The 21,475-nt window shown below is 41.8% G+C and overlaps 2 protein-coding genes across 8 annotated transcripts in view; one reads left to right on the top strand and one right to left on the bottom strand.

Moving 5' to 3' along the window:
* The window catches only part of CRNKL1 (crooked neck pre-mRNA splicing factor 1), a 31,091-nt gene that overhangs the window by 8,380 nt on the left and 1,236 nt on the right, over positions 1-21,475 (top strand). The window contains exons 6-16 of one of the 6 annotated variants that reach the window (XR_003435153.1): positions 4,861-5,039; positions 6,200-6,370; positions 7,774-7,965; positions 8,943-9,002; positions 9,668-9,748; positions 10,493-10,732; positions 12,132-12,233; positions 12,689-12,937; positions 13,838-15,168; positions 16,124-19,072; positions 20,150-20,190. Coding sequence is in view for 2 of the 6 variants with exons in the window: in XM_027118086.1 (XP_026973887.1) it covers positions 4,861-5,039; positions 6,200-6,370; positions 7,774-7,965; positions 8,943-9,002; positions 9,668-9,748; positions 10,493-10,732; positions 12,132-12,233; positions 12,689-12,937; positions 13,838-14,023 (1,460 nt within the window). In the remaining 4 variants the exon portion in view is untranslated. Of the gene's footprint in view, positions 1-4,860; positions 5,040-6,199; positions 6,371-7,773; positions 7,966-8,942; positions 9,003-9,667; positions 9,749-10,492; positions 10,733-12,131; positions 12,234-12,688; positions 12,938-13,837; positions 15,480-16,123; positions 20,761-21,475 lie in introns of those variants that run through there. The other 5 variants (XR_003435151.1, XR_003435150.1, XR_003435152.1 and 2 more) reach the window with 5 other exon arrangements.
* Positions 16,382-21,475, bottom strand: part of NAA20 (N-alpha-acetyltransferase 20, NatB catalytic subunit) — a 30,068-nt gene continuing 24,974 nt past the window's right edge. For both annotated transcript variants that reach the window (XM_027118090.1, XM_027118091.1), the window contains exons 5-6: positions 17,334-17,479; positions 16,382-16,903 (exon numbers count right to left, since the gene is read on the bottom strand). In XM_027118090.1, coding sequence (XP_026973891.1) covers positions 16,818-16,903; positions 17,334-17,479 — 232 coding nt within the window. In that variant the 3' untranslated portion in view covers positions 16,382-16,817. The remainder of the gene's footprint in view (positions 16,904-17,333; positions 17,480-21,475) is intronic.

Genomic DNA, 21,475 nt, shown 5'->3' with positions numbered 1-21,475 from the left:
GTTCTGGCCTCTTTTGTCGTAGATTAGTTGACCATAGGTGTGTGGGTTTATCGCTGAGCTTTCTGTCCTGTTCTCTAGATCTATATTTCTGTTTTTGTGCCAATACCATACTGTTTTGATGACTGTAGCTTTGTAGTATAGTCTGAAGCCAGGGAGCCTAATTCCTCCAACTCTGTTTTTTTCCCTCAAGATTGCCTTGGCTGTTTGGGGTCTTTTGTGTTTCCATACAGATTAAAACTTTTTTTCTTTTAGTTCTGTGAAAAATGCCATTGATAGGGATTGCATTGAATCTCTAGGTTGCCTTGGGTAGTGTAGTAATTTTGACAATGCTGATTCTTCCAATCCAAGAACATGTTATATCTTTCCATCTGTTTGTGTTGTCTTTGATTTCTTTCATTATTAGCGTTTTATAGTTTTCTAAGTACAAATGTTTTGCCTTCTTACATAATAGGTTTACTCCCAGGTATTTTATTCTTTTTGATGTGATGGTAAATGGGATTGTTTCCTTAATTTCTCTTTCTGATCGTTCGTTGTTAGTGTATAGGAATGCAAGAGATTTCTGTGTATTTTGTATCCTTCAGCTTTACCAGATTGAGCTCTAGTAGTTTTCTGGTAGTATCTTTGGGATTTTCTAAGTATAATATCATGTCGTCTGCAAACAGTGACAGTTTTACTTTCTCTCCAGTTTGGATTCCTTTTATTTTTATTCTCTGATTGCCATGCCTAGGACTTCCAAAACTATGTTGAATAAAAGTGGTAACAGTGGACATCCTTGCCTTGTTCCTGATCTTAGAGGAAATGCTTTCAGTTTTTCACCATTGAGTATGATGTTAGCTGTGGGTTTGTCATATATGGCCTTTATTATGTTGAGGTATGTCCCCTCTGTGCCCACTTTTTGGAGAGTTTTTATCATAAATGGGTGTTGAATTTTGTCAGAAGCTTTTTCTGCATCTATTGAGATGATCATATGGTTTTTATTCTTCAGTTAACATGGTGTATCACACTGATTGATTTGCAGATATTGAAGCATCCTTGCATCCCTTGGATAAATCCCACTTGATCATGGTGTATGATCCTTTTAATGTATTGTTTGATTAGGTTTGCTAGTATTTTGTTGAGGATTTTTGCATCTGTGTTCATTAGTGATATTGACCTGTAATTTTCTTTTTTTGTGGTACCTTTTACTGGTTTTGGTATTGGGATGATGGTGGCCTTGTAGAATGAACTTGGGAGTATTCCTTCCTCTGCAATTTTTTGGAAAAGTTTCGGAAGAATCGGTGTTAACGGAGTCTTCTCTAAGTGTTCAATAGAATTCATCTGTGAAGCCATCTAGTCCTGGACTTTTGTTTGTTGGAAGTTTTTAATCACAGTTTCAACTTCAGTACTTGAGATTGGTCGGTTCATGTTTTCTATTTCTTCCTGGTTCAGTCTTGGAAGGTTGTATCTTTCTAAGAATTTGCTAAGAATTTGTCCATTTCTTCTAGGTTGTCCATTTTATTGGCGTATGGTTGCTTTAGTAGTCCCTTATGATCCTTGGTTTTTCTGTGGTGTCAGTTGTACCTTCTCCTTTTTCATTTCTAATTTTATTGATTTGAGGCGTCTCCCTTTTTTTTCTTGATGAGTCTGGCTAAAGGTTTATCAGTTTTGTTTATCTTTTCAAAGAACCAGCTTTTCATTGATTTTTTTTCCTATTGTTTTTTTCTATTTCATTTATTTCTGCTCTGAACTTGATGATTACTTTCCTTCTACTAACTTTGGGGTTTTTGTTGTTCTTCTTTCTCTTGTTGCTTTAGGTGTAAGGTTAGGTTGTTTACTTGAGATTTTTCTTGTTTTCTGACGTAAGATTGTATTGCTGTAAACTTCCCTCTTAGAACTGCTTTTGCTGCATCCAGTAGGTTTTGGACTGTTGTGTTTTTGTTGTCATTTGTTTCTAGGTATTTTATGATTTCCTCTTTGAGTTCTTCAGTGATCCCTTGGTTGTTTAGTAACATATTGTTCAGCTTCCAAGTGTTTGTGTTTTTTAGTTTTTTTCCTGTAATTGATTTCTAATCTCACAGCGTTGTGGTTAGAAAAGATGCTTGATATGATCTCAATTTTCTTAAATTTACCGAGGCTTGACGTGTGGCCCAATATGTGATCTATCCTGGAGAATGTTCCATATGCACTTGAAGAAAGTGTATTCTGTTGCTTTCGAATGGAATGTTCTGTAAATATCAATTAGGTCTATCTGGTCTAATGTGTCATTTAAAGGCCTGTGTTTCCTGATTGATTTTCTGTCTGGATGATCTGTCCATTGATGAAAGTGGGGTGTTGAAGTCCCCCACTATTATTGTGTTACTGTCGATTTCCCCTTTTATGGCTGTTAGCATTTGCCTTATGTATCAAGGTGCTCCTATGTTGGGTGCCTCTATATTTACAATTGTTACATCTTCTTGAATTGATCCCTTGATCATTATGTAGTGTCCTTCCTTGTCTCTTGTAAGAGTCTTTATTTTAAAGGCTGTTTTGTCTGATATGAGTATTGCTACTCCAGCTTTGATTTCCATTTGCATGGAATACCTTTTTCCATCCCCTCACTTTCAGTCTGTGTCCCTAGATCTGAAGTGGGTCTCTTGTAGACAGCATATATACGGGTCTTGTTTTTGTATCCATTTAGCCAGTCTGTGTTCTTTGATTGGAGCATTTAATCCATTTACATTTAAGGTAGTTATCGATATGTATGTCCTTATTGCCATTTCCTTAATTGTTTTGGATTTGTTTTTGTAGGTTTTTTTCTTCCCTTCCTCTTTTGTTCTCTTGTCTTGTGATTTGATGACTGTCTTTAGTGTTGTGTTTGGATTGCTTTTGTGTGTGTGTATCTATTGTAGTTTTTTGGTTTGCAGGTTCCATGAGGTTTTGATATAGCAGTCTATGTATATATATACACAAGGTTGTTTTAAGTTGCTTGTCTCTTAATTTCAGGTGCATTTCCCATTTCCTGCATTTGTATTCTCCTCTTCTCACGGTTACTGGTTTTGATAACGTGTGTGTGGATAATTTCCTGCCTTTACTTTATGTTTGCCTTTACCAGTGAGCTTTCCCATTTCTTGTTTCTAGTCGTGGCCTTTTCTTTTCCACCTAAAGAAGTACCTTTAGCATTTGTTGTAAAGCTGGTTTGGTGGTGCTGAATTCTCTTAGCTTTCGCTTGTCTGTAAATTTTTTGATTTCTCCATTGAATCTGAATGAGAGCCTTGCTGGGTAGAGTATTCTTGGTTGTACGTTTTTCCCTTTCATCACTTTAAATATATGGTGCCACGCCATTCTGGCCTGCAGTTTCAGCTGAAAAATCAGCTGATAACCTCATGGGGATTCTCTTGTATGTTATTTGTTGCTTTTCCCTTGTTGCTTTGATATTTTTTCTTTGTATTTAATTTTTGTCACTTTGATTAATATGTGTCTTGGGGGCTTCCCTGGTGGCGCAGTGGTTGAGAGTCCACCTGCCAATGCAGCGGACACGGGTTCGTGCCCTGGTCCGGGAGGATCCCACATGCTGCAGAGCAGCTGGGTCCGTGAGCCATGGCCACTGGGCCTGCGTGTCCGGAGCCTGTGCTCCGCAACGGGAGAGGCTACAACAGTGAGAGGACCGCGTACCGCAAAAATAAAAAAAAAAAAAAACAATATGTGTCTTGGCCTGTTCCTCCTTGGGTTCAGGTCGGAGGGGGCTGGGCCAGGAATTGGGGTGTTCAAGCCCACCCACGTGGGAGTCCCTCCCAGTGCATGTGGAGGCAGGGCCTGGTACGTGGAGAAGGAGGCTGCAATGGCAGCCCCAGCTTCCTCCACAAACGTTCCTGGTTGCTGGAGCTCCGCACTCCTGTCCCTCCAGGCTGTCTCTGTGCAGCCAACGGCAGTCTTCTCCCCGGATCTGCTCTCCAACGCCATGTTCCAGCACCCAGCCCCTTCTGCACCGGCAGACACACGTCTCAGGTTGGGGTGTGCAGGGCTGAGGCAGGGACCATCTGTGTAGGTCACACTCTGTCCTGCCTGCCACAGACCAGTTGCTGCGCTCTTCTGCAAGCCCCTGAAGCTCCCCTTCTGTCCCAGCTGATCTCCCCACCAGGGAGGGGGCTTCCCTGGGTGCGGGAGCCTCCCCACTCCTTAAGCTCCCCCAAAGGGGCGCAGGTCCCATCCCCCTTCCTCTTCTTTTTGTTTCTTTTGTCCTACCTGGTTATGCAGGGATCTTTCTTGCCCTTTCAGGTGTCTGAGGTCCTCTGCAAGTGTTCAGCAGGTGCTCTGTGAGAACTGTTCCATTTGTAGATGTATTCTTAATGTATTTGTGGGGTGAGGTGAGCTCCATGTACTCCTATTCAGCTATCTTGACTCCTCCCACATGTTTTTTTGCTTAATCAGTAATTCAAATATTAATGTTATTGAGCAGATACTACAAAAAGTGCCATTTGTTGAGCACATTCTTTTGGCCTGAAATTGCTAAGAGCTTTACACACATTTTTCTCATTTAAAGTTGGCAATCATCAAATGAGGTTGGTTGGTATTATTTTCCTCTATTTATAGATGATAAAACTGAGGCTTAGATAAGATTAATGACTTGTCCAGATCACGTGCCTAGTCATAGGCTTCAGCTTTTTCGTGGCTCCAAACTCCTGTTTGTACCACTCCTGAAATACTGAATACGAGTTGGAGGAGGCCACACAGACAAGACACGGCCTCTTGGGTGGTCACAGGTTAGTGGGTCTCCACCTTCGTACATGTGTTATCTCCCCTGTAGCCACCCATAGTGTGTGGTGTTGAGGTTCTGGATTTGGGTTTGGGTTTTTGCTTTTTAAGCCACGTTGTTCTGCCTGGTTTTTCTTTAATCCCGCTCACTTGTTCTTGTGCACCCTGATGTGAAGAACTGGATCAAGTACGCCCGCTTTGAAGAAAAGCATGGTTACTTTGCCCATGCGCGGAAGGTGTATGAGAGAGCTGTCGAATTCTTTGGGGATGAACATATGGATGAACACCTTTATGTTGCCTTTGCCAAATTTGAGGAAAATCAGAAAGAAGTAAGTAAACTTGAAGGAACTTGATTATGTTGCAAAACAGCTTAGAAAAGATTACTTTTTGTGCACATTGAGTTCACTTACATTTTCTTATTCACTTATCCTTGGAGAAAATGCTTTCAAGATATGAAAATGTGATTTCTCAAGGAAAACAGCATATATCTGGCTAAGCTGCAGGTTGGGAGTGAGTGATTATGGATTATATTATAACTGTCTTAATTTTGTTGTGCTCTGCTTCAAAATTAAGTCTTTAAACCTAAATGAGAATATTATCTGTAAACTGAGAGTCATTTGATACTCTGATTAAAGGGCTTTACAGGTAATGAACCTGGGAAACAAAAAGCCCCAGAGCCCTCAGTACAGAGAACAGAATATGAAATGGAAACAGAGATTGTCCCACGAGAAGTCAGTTATTTTCTCCCATAGTATGTATGGAAAATAATCCTGAAATGTAGCTCAGATAATACAGGAGGGGGAGGGGTTGGCTGGGATCTGAATGCAGGGTCTTGCACAGGTCCCAGAGGTGAGTTCAGATTCTGTCCTCAGGCCGGTGGGAAGTGTGGAGGGTCTTAAGCAGGAGGTGGTCGGATGTCATCTGTGCTGTGAGGGGAGCCTCTGGCTGGTTCATGCAGAGTGTATTGGGAAGAGGGCGGCAGAGTGGGCATGGGGGCGCTTTTCACATGGTCAAGGGAGAAATGGAGGTGGGTCGGCAGAGGCCTGGGGAGAAGTGAAGGGCTGTGTTGAGGAGGTAGAAAGGGCAGGGCTGTGGAAGCAGCCAGTGTGAGGAATGCAGGAGAGAGGAGTTGGGGAGGCCCCTGACAGAGCAGGTGTGTGATCAGGGTGGTGGGTGTGACTGCCCAGGACGGGGAGTCTGACAACGACCCAGCTGGGCGGGAGGAGCGAGCTTGGGTGAGTCTGAGATGCATGGACGACATCCAGCTGGCAGCGTTAGGTACACTGTTAAATGTGGGGCTCAGAGGAAAGTGTCAGTCCATCCTGGCTAAAAGTACCTCAACAAAAGGGAGAAGAAAAGTCGTACTTCGGGCATTTTGAGGCCTCATAATCTAACTTACAAGTAATGTTTTATGTCATAATTACTCTTCAAGTTGTGGCTAGAATGAGAATACTGTGTTCTGGAAGATAATCATCCTGTCTGCTTTCAGTTTGAGAGGGTACGAGTGATCTATAAGTACGCCCTGGATCGAATTTCAAAGCAGGAAGCCCAGGAACTCTTTAAAAATTACACCATCTTTGAGAAGAAGTTTGGTGACAGGCGGGGCATTGAAGACATCATCGTGAGCAAACGGAGGTTCCAGTACGAGGAGGAGGTGAAGGTGAGCACTGGCGGTGAGTGGTTGTGCTGGCAGGGACCTGCTGGCTAGTCCTGGGCCACAGCATCGCTCTCCGTCCTGTGTGTGCAGTAAATTGGCATTCCAGATGGGGAGGTAAACGGGGCTGGTAGAAAAGGCAAGCAGACAGCGCTTGGATTTGCTCTGCCACTCGCATGTTGGAAGTCACTTTGTTGGTTGCTGATTATACACAAAGAACTTGAGCAAAAGCAATCTGAAATCCATTTGAGCTCACTTTTTAAAGAAGATGGAAGAGTCAGAGATTGATCGAAAAAACCCATTTTTATACATTACCTTTTGGCTTAATTGCTTGAACAAAAGACATATTGTAGTTAGGGTTCCATTCTCATCTCTGTCTGTAAGGTACTATTTTGATTTGAATTCAAAGGTAGTAGTGTTTTCCTTTACTGCTCTGCTCTGTATTTTAAAATACTTCTGCTTGGCCAAATTAATTAAGATATCTCCAAACAAAGGACTAAGTCTGGTGTTAAATGGGGTCAGCAAGATAATGTTCAAGACATATTGCTGTTAATTGAAAAGGCAGGTTTTGCAGTTGTGAGCATGGTATAATTCCATCGTAATTTTAAATCTAGGCATAGTGCTATGGAGTCACATATATAAACAAAGACACATAAAAAAATAGATGTCTATTTTCATAGCTATAGATACTGGGAGGTTTACAGAATCAATAGGAAGCTGGAGGAGCAGGCTTGGATAATGGGCGGGAATCAGGGCAGTTGCAGAAAGTCCTGGAGCAGGAGATGAGACAGTCACATTTCAGTCTGGCCAGGGATGACTGACCCACCAATGGATACTACTTCCAGAAACCAGTTCTCAGTGTGCTTCATCTCCACGTCACCCACTCATGTGCCCCAGACCCTCAATCAGGGGTCTTTACTCAGCCAAGTGCGGGGGCTGCCAGGGTGGGAAGACGGGGAGCTGGCACCCTTCACCTCTGTGGAGGAGAGGCATCCAGGGCACCACCAGAGCAGGGGTCTACTCTGATTACCATTTGCTGCTGCATTAAAAAAAACAAAAAAGGAAAAAACATCAGTTGTTATTGATCTTTATGTATTTGTCTCTAAGTCATTTTTCCACTTACACCTTCTTGAAAAAAAATGAAAAATTGGTATAGTCCAAAAAAATAAGCTGTTGTAGATAAAAGGGGCTTTGCTGGGGGAACCTCTGGCTAATAGTCTGTCTTCTATAGTCCTTTTCCTTTTCTATTATAGAACCTCAAGAATGGTATTTTTAAATGAAATAGCCTGTAAAGTCTAGAAAAAAGTTGCTAGAGTACAGAAAGTCAGTCTGCTGCCTTCTTTCAGCTCACATAGTCCCGCAGGTGCAGCTCTGGGTTTGGTTTCTAATTATTAACCTTATCTTTCTAGGCTAACCCGCACAACTACGATGCATGGTTCGATTACTTGCGCTTGGTTGAAAGCGACGCAGAGGCAGAGACGGTGCGGGAAGTCTACGAGCGAGCCATCGCCAACGTGCCGCCTGTGCAGGAGAAGAGGCACTGGAAGCGCTACATCTACCTGTGGATCAACTACGCCCTCTACGAGGAGCTGGAGGCGAAGGTGCAGAGCCTAGTCCTGGGGTGGCTGGGGGCGGGCTCCTCCCCCTGCGCGTTGGCCCTGCTGGCGCGGCTGGGAACTGATACCACATTTTATAAGGTTGTTTGTTTTTTGGGGTTTTTTTGGCTGCGTTGGGTCTTCGTTGCTGCACATGGGTTTTCTCTAGTTGCAGGGAGCGGGGGCTACTCTTCGTTGCAGTGCACGGGCTTCTCATTGCGGTGGCTTCTGTTGTTGTGGAGCATGGGCTCTAGGTGCATGGGCTTCAGTAGTTGTGGCTCGTAGGCTCAGTAGTTGCGGTACACGGGCTTCAGTAGTTGTGGCTCGTGGGCTCTAGGTACGCAGGCTCAGTAGTTGTGGTGCACGGGCTTAGTTGCTCTGCAGCATGTGGGATCTTCCTGGACCAGGGATCAAACCCACGTCCCCTGCGTTGGCAGGCGGGTTCTTAACCACTATGCCACCAGGGAAGTCCCCTCTGCCACGTTTTAAACTCTACACCTGTAGTGGACATAGGTGAGGTGGTTTTTAGTTTTGCTGTATTTTTTTTTAAACCTTGAGATGCAACAAGATTATTACTTGGAACTTGAAAGGGAACAATGAACTAGCCCTTAGTTTCATTATCTATAGTTTCCTGGGTTTTCTCATGAAGAGGGATCACAGCTGGATTGCACATTCTTACTTTTAGCAAATTTTCAGAAATTGGTTGTGTGTAAGTTAATAGGAAAATGTTAACTTTCTGCTGCTGATCCGAGACTGTAGAACATCTTTGTTTCTGCTGTCAGGCGAAAGAGTTTGAGGGCTGTATTGTGGGTGATTCTGTGATCAAAGTTTGATGGCCAGAGGCAGTTCAATTTTGATCATAAATGCAATCAGGGTTTGAAAATAACTTGTAGGAACATACTCAATGTTAGGGGTATATATTAGTAATAGTAAAATTAGTAATAGACGTAAATATTTTGTGCAAATTTCCTATCCTAATGCAGGATCCGGAGAGGACAAGACAAGTTTACCAAGCCTCTTTGGAACTCATTCCTCATAAAAAGGTATGTTTGCTCTAAATGTTCTGTTCCAGACAAATCAAACTCCTGCATCTGTTACTTGTGAAATAATTCAGTGAAATCATATTTATTGATTGGCTCTTCCCTGTGCTAGGCTCTGTGGAAAACATAAATAAGAATAAGATACACTCTTTGCCTCTGAAAACAGCTTACAGTCTAGTTGAGCAGGCAGCCTGTGTTAAGTGACCAATGACTGATATATATGCTAATGGAAAAATTCCAGGAGGATGGTAATCAGAAGAGACTGAGCTCAGCATGAGAGGGGACAGCCAACCGGCTGCTGGCACCTGTGTGGTCGTCTGCAGGCGCAGGGAACACGCGTGTTCTGGGGATGGTTGACACATGATCTCTGTGTATTTCCCAGCATGAGAGACACAGGTGTTGACCGAGTTGCCTTCTAGAATAGAGGGCCATGTTCTGCCTGATCACAGCACACCAACAAACCAAGCTGCCTCTCAGTAGGGGCTGCAGAGCCCTGCGTTATAGTGAAGTGCCTAGATTACTGTTCCTAATTTCTGTCAAATATTGTCTTCTTAGCTTATAAATGAAAAGATACATCTGTCCTAGCTCTGTAGCTTTAGGGAAGTTCGTCTGTGGCCCTTGTTAATTTAAATTTAACTTATGTGAGTTTTTGCGCTTTTGTTTTCTAGTTCACATTTGCCAAAATGTGGTTACTGTATGCACAGTTTGAAATAAGACAGAAAAATTTACCATTTGCCAGAAGAGCTTTGGTGAGTAAAGAAAGGCTCAAGATGCATCATTAAGTCCTTCGAGAAGGAAATTAAAATCTTAATGCTTACAGGTTATGTGATTCCTCTTGAGAAGGCAGCAGAAATACTGTGCCTTTATAACCTGAGACTTGTTCGAAAGCACGGCCTTTGAAGAAAGATTGGGTGATGATGCTTAAGTTATTCTGTGTCAACATTGGACAGTTAGAGATGTTTCAGATCTTTCCTCCGGCTAGAGACATCGGATCTTAGCTCTTTAGTATTCTGATCCTGTACAAGATTTTTGGTGTATTAAGTGCACCTTCCTCTTAACAAGTGTTCTAAAATTTCTTAATAGGATCAGATGCAGCTATCCTTCTGGTAAGCTACTCTCACCCTGGCTGTGGGCAGCAGGGTTCGTCCCTTGATTATCCTTTTACTCATGGGAGGTGTTGTCCATCTGACATCCGCATTCACTAGGACATCCTGAGAAACCAGGTGAAATTCAAAATAGTTTTCCGAACAGTTCTGCAACACTATATCTCTTGCAAAACAGGCCGACTTGACAGCTGAGTGAATTGGAGGGTTTCCTTTGGTCTCTGTCGAGCCAGTTTGAGCAGTGCGTTACTGCAGAGGGAGAGGGTGGTGCGCCATGTTGATGTGCCAAGGCTGTTGCTCAGCAGAGAACAGCTTCTAGGCCAGGCTGAGGATGTCTGCACAAGTCAGACCCACTCAGACATCACAGCGGTCGGTTATCTTTTTTTCCAGGGAACTTCCATAGGCAAGTGTCCGAAGAACAAGTTATTTAAAGGTTACATAGAACTGGAGCTACAGCTTCGAGAATTTGACAGATGCCGGAAGCTTTATGAAAAGTTCCTGGAATTTGGGCCTGAAAATTGTACCTCTTGGATTAAATTTGCAGAATTAGAGACAATCCTTGGCGATATCGAGAGAGCCCGGGCCATCTACGAGTTAGCCATCAGTCAGCCACGCTTGGACATGCCGGAGGTGAGGCCCGCGGGGTGACTATGGCTTTATCTTAGACGCTTGCCCAGTGTTACCTCAGATGACCTTGTGAATATGTGTGCCTCTTAGAGTATAAAGACCATCTCACCTATAGTCTTTTTCACTCAGATTAGGACTTCCTGTTTTGGAGACAGGAAGGCGGGGGAAGCAGCCCTCTCTAGTCAGGTAGCACAGCACAACACAGCCCCACTGTGACGCCAGGATGAATTGGGATCTTATGGGTGGGATCTTCCTCCCTTTCTCTTTTTCGTGGATTTTTTTTTTTTTTTTGCGGTACGCGGGCCTCTCACTGCTGTGGCCTCTCCCGTTGCGGAGCACAGGCTCCGAACGTGCAGGCTCAGGGGCCATGGCTCACGGGCCCAGCCGCTCCACGGCATGTGGGATCCTCCCGGACCGGGGCACGAACCCGCGTCCCCTGCATCGGGAGGCAGACTCCCAACCACTGCGCCACCAGAGAAGCCCTCCTCCCTTTCTCTTAACAGAAGGCTAAAGAGGATGAGCCAGGGCAGCGCAGTCAAGGCCACCTGGAGAACAAGGGAGGTAAAGGTTGAGACTGCACAGCCCCGGATCCCTCTGGTGCAGTTTTGCCTGGATTAGGCTCTCATTAAACCAGGATGTTCCTGGAGGTACCACTGCCCCTGTCCAGGCCGGCCTGGCTGGCCACAGGGCCTGAAATCATCCCGTCAGGATCTAAGCTTGAGCCGCGAGGTGGCACCAAACAACAGCTAGGACAGTGTGAACCTCTCAGGAACCACTGAGCTCGCTCAGTGACTCTCGCTCTGGTGTGACCCTGCACTGAGCGGTTCACCAGGCCCTGCTGACTGCACTGGGCAGGGCTCTATGTGTCACTGGTCCCATCACTTGGCCTCAGCCGCTCCACAGACTGCGGCCTCCAGGCGTCTGGGCCACATCTTCCTGGTCCCTGTGCCCTGACGGGCTGTGCCAGGCGGGTGGGCAGCTGTGCCCTGGATGCTTGTTGAGTTGGACTCAGGCATATCAGGGAACTTAGAGTGGAGACAAAAACGGTGTGCACTGGCTGATCTAGGCCTGTTTTCTCCCCGCAAGTCCGTGGTTTGTGGCAGCCTCATGACAGTGCCTGAGAGGTTTGGCAAGTTACCCTGCTCTTTTGATAAGTCTAGAAGAGAATCCAAAAGTGAACCCAAGGTCTTTTTTCTCATAATGTAGACACTTAGCCAAATTTTGGCCAGTCTGTAAACACCAGTATTATTTCTTGTATCCACATACAGTCTGTTCCTTAATTGGTCATGAACGTTCTAGGTTCCTAGATTTCCTAGGTTAGAATGCTAGTTAGGCTGTACTTTGGATAGGGGCATGTTGCTTCTTAAATGTCAAGACTGACCTATGAGGTTATCTTTCTTAGGTGCTTTGGAAATCATATATTGATTTTGAAATTGAGCAGGAAGAAACTGAAAGAACACGAAATCTTTACCGACGATTGCTTCAACGGACACAACATGTCAAGGTATCCTGTGCATTGTGGGTTATCTTTAATTTTGCTTGAATCAGCAGTCCAGAAGAAATAGTGTATTTCTATATTTTAAGTGTGTGGGATTTTTTAATATATTTATTTTATATGATTTCCTTACTTTTACAGAGAGCTTGTGAGTCTCAGAGGACTTTGGAATGTTAAGCTTATACCAGGTCAATATTTATACTGCGTGTAAATAACTTGGATATCGTAGGGTTGAATAAAAAATTAAACTTCAGGATTTTGAGACTATTTCAGACACCTAATTGGATGTAGAAGCAGACTGCTTCACCATTCCTATATAGAAGCATCTAGTCAGTCTGTTGTATTGAAATACTAGAGATGAACACGTTACTATGCTCAGATGTCACTAACAAGAAATTAGCTTTATTATTACATTGTTTTCTGGGTGACATGGTTAATTTGGTTCTTTAATAATATTTTTTAAGGTATGGATCAGTTTTGCACAGTTTGAGTTGTCCTCAGGGAAGGAAGGAAGTTTGGCTAAATGCAGACAAATTTATGAAGAGGCTAACAAAACCATGCGGAACTGTGAAGAAAAGGAAGAGAGACTTATGTTGCTGGAATCTTGGCGAAGCTTTGAAGATGAATTTGGAACAGTATCAGATAAGGAGAGAGTAGACCAACTCATGCCAGAGAAAGTCAAGAAGAGAAGAAAGGTCCAAGCTGATGATGGGGTAAGAACTGAGCCCCCGAGCTGGTCCTTCCCTGCCAGCTGAGCAGAAATGCACCCGACTTTGAAATGCATACTTTGAAGTGGCGTGTATACAATCTGAGAAAGGGGGTTGACAGCTGGAGGAGGAGACAGTCACAGTCTGGCTACCATGGCAACATAGCAGGGTGTATGGTCCACCCAGGGCTGGAGAACGGTGGGGGGTGGGGGTTGGCAAAGGTTCTTCCTGGTGCTTGGTTCCAGAAACTGCATGAAATGTATTTCCGGAGCATTAAGCAGGAGGTCAGGGTGGAGGCTTTGTAGGCTGTAGTAAAGCTCTGACACAGTTGGTGTTTCCTGCGGGTTGATTTGAGGGGCTTCGTTGGAGGAGGGTCTGTTGGGAGGCTATTGTAAGCAAAGCAAGGTGGTGTTGGGAGCTGGGACCAGGGCGACCTTTAGGAAGTGAAATCAGTGCCCGATTGGAGGTGGGATTCAAAGGCAGGGTGTCAGGATAATCACAGATTTATGGCTTTCACTATTGGGTAAATACTAAGTAAATCTTTAAAAATTTAAAGACTCACGTAAGACTGCAAGATGGGGTTGAAGACACTGACTGTCTTTTCGATTGACCATACAGGAGCTATGCTTAGATTTTTAGGGCATTTTCCACCAGGTTGTAGCTCTCAGTGAGTTACAGCTGCAGCAACACCCATCCAACAGCAATTACTCCCACTCTACCAGGCCAGGCCCTTCTAATTTCTCTTTGAAAATTCTGCTTTCCAAGTAGACTTTGATGTTGTTTTGCACAATGAAGGTAAGTTGAATTTGAACCCTGGGTTTCCCAGTGAGAATTCTCCACTTTAACTGAAACGTATTCCAGCCTTGTGTTAGCTTATCTTTTAACTGTTCTACTTTTTTCCTGTAGTCGGATGCAGGCTGGGAAGAATACTATGATTACATCTTTCCGGAAGATGCTGCCAACCAGCCCAACCTCAAGCTCCTGGCCATGGCCAAACTGTGGAAGAAACAGCAGCAGGAGAAGGAGCCTGGCGAGGAAGACCCAGATGCGGACGCTGCCGAGCAGGAGTCCGGGCCTTCCTGTTCCTGTTGAGAGATGTTTTATTATTTTTATAGATGTATAGTTTGGAACTCTTGCAACTCCTGTAAGTTTTTGGATATTTCACCAGTGATGAATCGATGGGAATCTTTGGCAGCTACTTTTGAATTATTTTTAAAAGGTTCTTGGGTTAGTTACGGGTGGGTTGCAAGTAAAGGAATCTTTTTAACTGTTGGATTTCTTTGAGTCTCAACATTTTGTGTTGTCCTAATGCATCATGCATTAGGAAATCCTTAAGGTAACACTTAGCGTGTCTTTTAGATCGAACTGCAAAATTTTGAAAGAGTCTTTTTTTAGAAGTTCTCAGTCACATCTCACAGTAACTTTTCAGGTGAAGTTTTCTCATGCTTGCCTTCTTCATAAAGATGTTTTATGCATTCATCTGAATCCTGTAACTTATTTACATCTTAAGAGTCACACTGACTTGAGTTCCATTCCCAGCTCTGCCACTTGGTGATACATAACGTTTATTTTCAGTTTCTTCACTCATAAAATGGGCTTTTGCCAGCTCATTTTGAAGATTAAATTAGAAAGGGAGTATTCCTGGCACAGAGTAAGTGCTCAATAAAATGTTCATTCCTGGCCACTTTCTTAAATAACGTTCATTCCTTGTGGAATTGAATGTGCTTAGATTAACTTCTAAATAGCTATACCTTCTTAATGGCCATTTATACTAAGTGTTTTTGAAAACACCAGTTAGAAAATAATTTACAGTTACTGTATTACTGAACAAGGTCTTTTTTTTTTACCAAAAACATTTTAGTTGAATTTCAGTTATGCTGTAATCAGTCTCCCAAACTAGTTGAGCTCTGCAGTGGCTTGTTTAAAGAATAGTAATGCAAGAGCGGTGAAAAACAATGTCCCATGCTCCAGTGAGTTTGGGAAACCCTAGGTTAAGGGTTAAGCCTTGTTGACAAATCTCTTCATAGTTAGGCTTCTCAGGGCCCTTGATAACACTCCCTATACATTGTGAATCCCCAGGTGCAATGCTGGCTGTGCTTCCCAAACTTAATGGACAAGGGAATCATCTCTACCTAGAGCACCAGTAAATGTTGCCCGGCGTGCTGCAGTAGACTGTCTACCTGTAAGACCTGACACGTTCAACTTAGCCTCGATTTAGAACGTGAAAAACAGCTGAGGTAACTATATGCTAAGTCATGAAACAAAGCAGCACAAGATGATAATGTACTTGCTGGCTGATATGCTGCTTATATTCTCAGGCAAAAAATACTTGCCTTAATTAACTCATCTGAGAGATTGTTTCCTTTAATCCAGCCTGTGTTTCTCAAGCCTATTTTTTTTTTGTTCACTACACAAGCTGTTTGACTAGAACCGTATCTTTGTGTTTTTTTCACCTATAAGGCCAATTAGCAAATATACTGTTTGCAAATTTATTATTACATTTTCAAGTGTATTATTCACCCAAGGGAATAAAAGCTAATCAATACAGTGTTAAATTGTATCTTGAAAATTGGGGGCAGAAGGAAATAGGACTAGCAGGTGAAAGCAACCTGCTCTTAGCCTCGCTACTTCAGTCACCTGACTAGCTTCAGCTGCTGGGATCAGAGGCTCTGACTGTTGAGTTCCAAGGTCTGTCCAGTCAGGGAAGAGGAGCACTGCTCTGAGTTGGCTAAGTACACAGGGCCACGGGGTGAGATGAAAACAGGCCAGATGCTACTCTAAGTAAGTGACTAATCATAATCATGTTCTGTTTGTGTCACATGTGTGTGTCAGGAAAAAAACTAGCAGTCAGGTTCTCATGTAAACTCCTAAGGCCACTTTCGGGCAGGTAATGTGCCAGTGTGAAATGCATGAAAGAAAAAATTACTCTCCTGGGAGAACCTCACTTCTCTCTCACCCTCAACTCCACCAAAATAAGTCCTTTCAAAAGTAACAGGGTTTTAATAATCATTTCTGTGATTTATTTCGTTTTCTTTAGCTACTGTTACTCACTGGATATTTTCAGATACTGCATGCGATGAAAACTACACATGAAAATATGTGGTTAGCCTGTGATCTAATTACGTGGCCTTTCTTTGGGAATTAGGTTCTTTTTCCCCTTTATTTTAGCATCTTTTTGTATTTTGTTGAAAGGCAGGATTTAAGCAAAGCACTGTGAGACTAGACAAAGAAAAGACCTGAGACCAGCAGTATGGAAACAAGTATCTGGGAAGAACTTTGCAATAAGAAGGACGCTTAAGTGTGCTGGGCAGGGACTGTCCAAGTAAGCAATTAAACAATGCTTTGTATATAAATGAAAAATGTAAGGGAAACAACATACCCTAAATGATGACCTTCTTCAATCCTGATAACCTGACGTTTATAAATGACCAAAAACCTTCCAGAAAACACTCGAGTCAACAGTGCATTTTATTATACATCTTAGATTTACACATTCCATATATGCTTTTAAAGCTTCAATTAACAGTTCAATACAAAATAAAAAATATATATGCAGCAGTGGTTCTCAGGCACAGAATTGAGGAGGAGATTGGAGCAAGCTTTTTCCCTAGCATACCATGAATATTACATTATGAACCATAACAGTGGAATGTTTCCTTTTGACCTAGCTGCCTTTTTTGGCTGAATTTTATTACAGTGGACAGCTTTAGAAGGTATGATATTGCTAATAGGAAACAAGACAAGTTTATAACCTGTTTTTTTCTTGAAGTCTTTAAGATCTAAACAATTCCCTTTTCTCCTAATAGAGCTCCAGGATCATCTAATGAAAATAATATTGTCCATAAAATATCTGGAGCATCATCAGCCTAAGAACCACTGCTCATGGTTATTCAATGTCTTCCGGCCTCACAGGATGAGGTAATGGTATGATGGATTTCTTCTCAGTGTCCCTGGAAAGTGCTTTCCTCATATCTGTTAGGAAGCAAAGTTTAATGTAAGTACCCAAATGTCAGAATATTTTATATCAAATTTAAAGTGTATAGGTTAAGAGGTTTTGTCCCCTACCCCCACTTCTACCATATTCTAAGAGAAATGTATTTGTAAGTGATTCTCAATCACAAGTACACCAAACCCCAGCTGGGATCCAGCTCTTCCTACAAATGTTCTTTTGACAGAACCTTAGTAAAAATGTGTCTGTACCAGTAAAACAATAATTGACAGTAATTAACCAATGGTTAGTTAATGTAAGTTAATCAGTGGTAGGTTCTTAAGGGTAGGTTAAAGCAGATTTAATTATAGCCCAGATTTTAAATATGATTCTCTTAAGTGTATTAAAATAGCCGAGTATTTCAGTCTGTAGGATGAATGTAGACATTTGGCTTCCTCTCAGGGGGGAGCTCACCGTAAGCATCCTCATCGGGCTCCCCGTTGCTGGCCGAATAGTACTCTATGACTGTCCTGTACACACTGTAGCCTAACTGCTTGTACATGTTGACTGCAACTTGGTTAGACACTCTTACAAAGAGATCAACAAAAAATCCACCCTTTCTGTAATTAAAAAAAAAAAAAAAAAATTAGAAGTCCTTGAAAATAATACATAATTTTTAAAACTACTTTGACTATTCATAGGATGGTACTATGAAACCCTGCAGTCAATTACATCATGTTATCAATTTTTACTGCCGAGGATTTTGCAGTACAAAAGATAACTGTAACATTTCAAAACCTACAGGTTTTCTTAAAAGATAAACTTTAAATTTTTACCACAATTCTGTTACCTGGCTTTAAAAATCATTTTACCAATTAGTCATATAATAGTTTCACCCAAGGTTTTGAAGAAAGCACCAATGTGGCCTTGTATAACTACAGGACACTGGTCACAGCTCTGAAGCCCTTGGGTCCCTCTGGTCAGTGACAGCCCCTTTATTACCCAGGTCTCCATGTCCTGACTCGTGTGGTCATCAGCGCCTTGCTTTATGCAGTAGACTTACCACCTGTTCTGGTTTATGTTTGTGAACATCACCTGAATGGAGTCAAACTTACTTTACTCTTTAGTGACTCGCCTCCCAGTCGGTACTGAGTCAGTCCCAGGGCAGCTGGAGCTTGTCCGTCCTCCCTGTGTTTAGTGTGTCCCTGTATGGACACACTATGAGATGTGAGATGTCTGTGGTCCTATACATTATCAACTATGCTGCTACGAGTATTTTGTTGTGTGTCTTGTGGTACATCCAGGATATCTAAGGTCTGCAGTTAGTGTCACTGCTGGCTCACAGGGACACCTTCAACTTTATCAGATAATGCCTGTCTCCCAGCCCACATGTGCCACCTGACACTCCCACAGGAGGGGGTAGACTCCTGATGGCATCTCAGGGCAATTTTAGCTGGCATTTCTGATTACTAACAAGGCTGATTATATTTGTGTCCACCATTAGATTTCTCATTCTGTATGGTCTTTATTGGTCGTTCTCCCCCACATGTAGTTCTCTATGTATTCTGGATATTCAGCCTTGTGTAAAGGATGGTGCAAGTCTTCTCCCCAATTTGCAAATCTTTTTCCAATTTGTGACTTGTCATCATCCTTATGTATCGTTTGATGAACAAAGTTACCGCACTCTAGTGAAGTTGAATATATGATTTCCTTGCACTTTTTAGGGCTTGAGAAGTTCTTTTCTACCCTGAGGTCATGGAGACACTCTCCTTTGAAGGGCTTTTTAGTTTTGCTCTTCACATATAGGTTTTTAATAAATATGGAATTGATCTGTGCATGATAAGGTACTAATGTGGGAAAATCTTTTCCCATATGGATATCCAGTGGTGCCACCACGTTTATTGGAAAGTGTATCCTTCCCCACCGATCTGCAGTTGCCTCCTCCAAGGTGTGTCTAAAGTCCATGTGTTCCTGAGTCTGTGTCTCAAATTCTGTTCCACTAGCCTAGACAATTACTCCACTCACTTTTTTGCTGTTCAAGAGTGTCTTACCTCTTTTTGGCTCCTTCCATTCCCTGTAAGTTTCAGAATCAACAAGTTGCACGGAAAAGACTTGTGATTTGGGTTGCAGTTACGCTGACTGTGGATCAGTTACCTGTCTACTGTAGAGACGGCTAACTCTATGCTGCAGCGGTAGTTCCTCCCTCCACTTAGGTAGGTCATCTGTTCTGTCTCTGGGTAAAGTTGTATAAACTTCAGAGAGGTCTTGCACAGCTTTTGTTAGATTTCTCCTAAGGGCTTAATGTACTGATGCCAATGCAAATCACATCCTCTTCTAAATGTTACTGTTTGTATAGAAAAGCAATTTAATTTATACTAACTTTATATCCAACAACTTAGCTTAACTTTTATTAAAATTCTAAATATTTGTAGATTCCTTCCTGTAGGTTTTCTATTTGTACAATCTTACCTATCCAAAATAACGGTTTTGTTTCTTCTCAAACCTTTTATTTTTCTTGCTTGCTTCACTTGTATGGTAGAGGATGATTTCCAGTAAATTACTGAAGAGAAGCCGACTTTAGGCATCCTGTCCTGTCCCAGAAATCATTCAGTGCATCACCACTCATATTTACTACAGGTTTTCAGTTTTTCAGGTTAAGTAAGTTTTCCTGTTGCTAACAGTTTTTATCAAGAGTGAACTCTGGATTGTATCAAAGCATTTTCTACATTTACTGAGATAAATATTCTTCAGCCTATTAACTGGTAGGATACATTCTAATATTAAAACAAACTTCCCCCGATATGTCATCCTTTTCATGAATTGCTGAATCCATTTTCCTAAGAATTTTCTGGGACTTTGCATCTGTCATGAGATTTTCCTTCCTCTTGTCAGGTTTTGTGATTGTTCCCTTTTTGTGTGTAAAAGTAAACTTAGTGTCATTATTTCTTAAATTGTGAAATTTGCAAATTTGCCAGAGAAGCCATAGCTTTCTTTGTGGAAAGATTCTGGCTAACTGACTGAAATTAGTTAAGGCAGGGGTCAGCTTTCAACCTATTTTTATGCTGCTCTCAAGCAAAGAATGGTTTTTTACAATTTTGAAGCAGCAATAGAGACCTGTGGCCTGTCTCTATTGTGAAGTGGCCTGTGAAGCCTTAACGTTTACTATCTGGCCCAGAAAAAGTTTGTTGACCCCTGTTCTGTACCCTTAATCAATTTCTGGCTGTCCTAACAATTAGGATGAGGCATGCTCATATCTCTAATTATGATGATTTGTCTATTTCTTCTTGTAGTTTTGTCAACTGTTGCATTTTTACTTTGAATTTGTCACTGGGTACGTACAGTTTTTAATTATTACATTTCCCTGATTAACTCTTTTCAGTATGCAGACCCTTTTTTATTTTCGTAATTATTGAACTATAATGTGACTTGTTAATTTAAGCACACCCTGTTAGAATTTGCATAATTAAAAAAAATTTCTTTACTTTCGATCTTTAACCTTTATACATATTTCCTGTAAATAGAATACAGTTCTGACAGTCCATCATTTTTTAATGTTACTGTCCTAAGAATACATGAGATCTACCCTCTCAATAAATTTTAAATGTACACTATCTTCAAGTGTAGGTATACAAGGTTATATATCAAACTCTAGAGCTTATTCTTCTTGCTGAACTGAAACTTTAGTAACTTGACATTTCCCCCGTCCCCAGCCACCACCATTCCACTCTTCATGAATTTAACTACTTTAGGTATCTAAGTGGAATCACACAATATTTGTCTTCCTGTGCCTGGTTCACTTGGCATAATACCGTCTTTTAACGGGAGTCATTAGTCCATTAACATTTGCTGTTGTATTTATCAATTACTACATTTATCAATTATATTTGGATTCACTGCTACCGCCTTATTTCATGCGTTTTATTTGTTTTGCTACTTTAGTTTCCTTTTTTTCTTTGGAATTGACTTTTATTATCCTATTTTTCTCTTTGGATATTATATACTGTTTCTATTTTTAGTGTACACATTTAATGTATACATTAAAAATATATGTGTGTGTGTGTGTGTATATACGTATACACACACACACCCCCTACACAAATATAGGCCACTTAAATCTTAGCAACTATTGTAAAGTAAATGAACGTTTAGACCCTGTAAGGGAAGGGAGCATAGTGGTTTTCTACTCTAAGAGATGGTCTATCCTATAAATACATTAAATCTGATGTGCAATTAGAACAGTTCCTAACTCCCTGTCAACTATACATGATAATGCCAAATACTTGTTTTCAACAAGATATGCCATTAACCAATGTGTGTAAACTACAATCTTGCTAAAGATTTTCCCTCTTCTGTATTCACTCTAGGAAGAATTTTTTAAGTTCTTAAGGACTAGACTTTTTCAGCTAAATTAAGAATGAGCTCAGGTTCCTCTTGCCCTTGACTTGGCTCAGTGTTTTCAGGCCATGGTTACTTCTTTAAAATGTTCCACTTTAATGGATTTAATAAAAGTAACACATAGTGAGTGAGTGTTTGACACATAAAACAGGTCTGAAAAAGAAGCTACAATATTTGCAGCTCTCAAACTCATGGAGGTGCATATTTCAAATGTTTGGGGA

The sequence above is a fragment of the Aethalodelphis obliquidens genome, unplaced genomic scaffold (assembly GCF_003676395.1).
Source record: "Aethalodelphis obliquidens isolate GAN/ISIS:26980383/991018 unplaced genomic scaffold, ASM367639v1 scaffold18, whole genome shotgun sequence".
In the NCBI taxonomy this organism is placed as follows: Eukaryota; Metazoa; Chordata; class Mammalia; order Artiodactyla; family Delphinidae; genus Aethalodelphis; species Aethalodelphis obliquidens.
The sequence above is the reverse complement of the archived record's forward strand: the minus strand, read 5'-3'. Positions and strand labels throughout refer to the sequence as shown.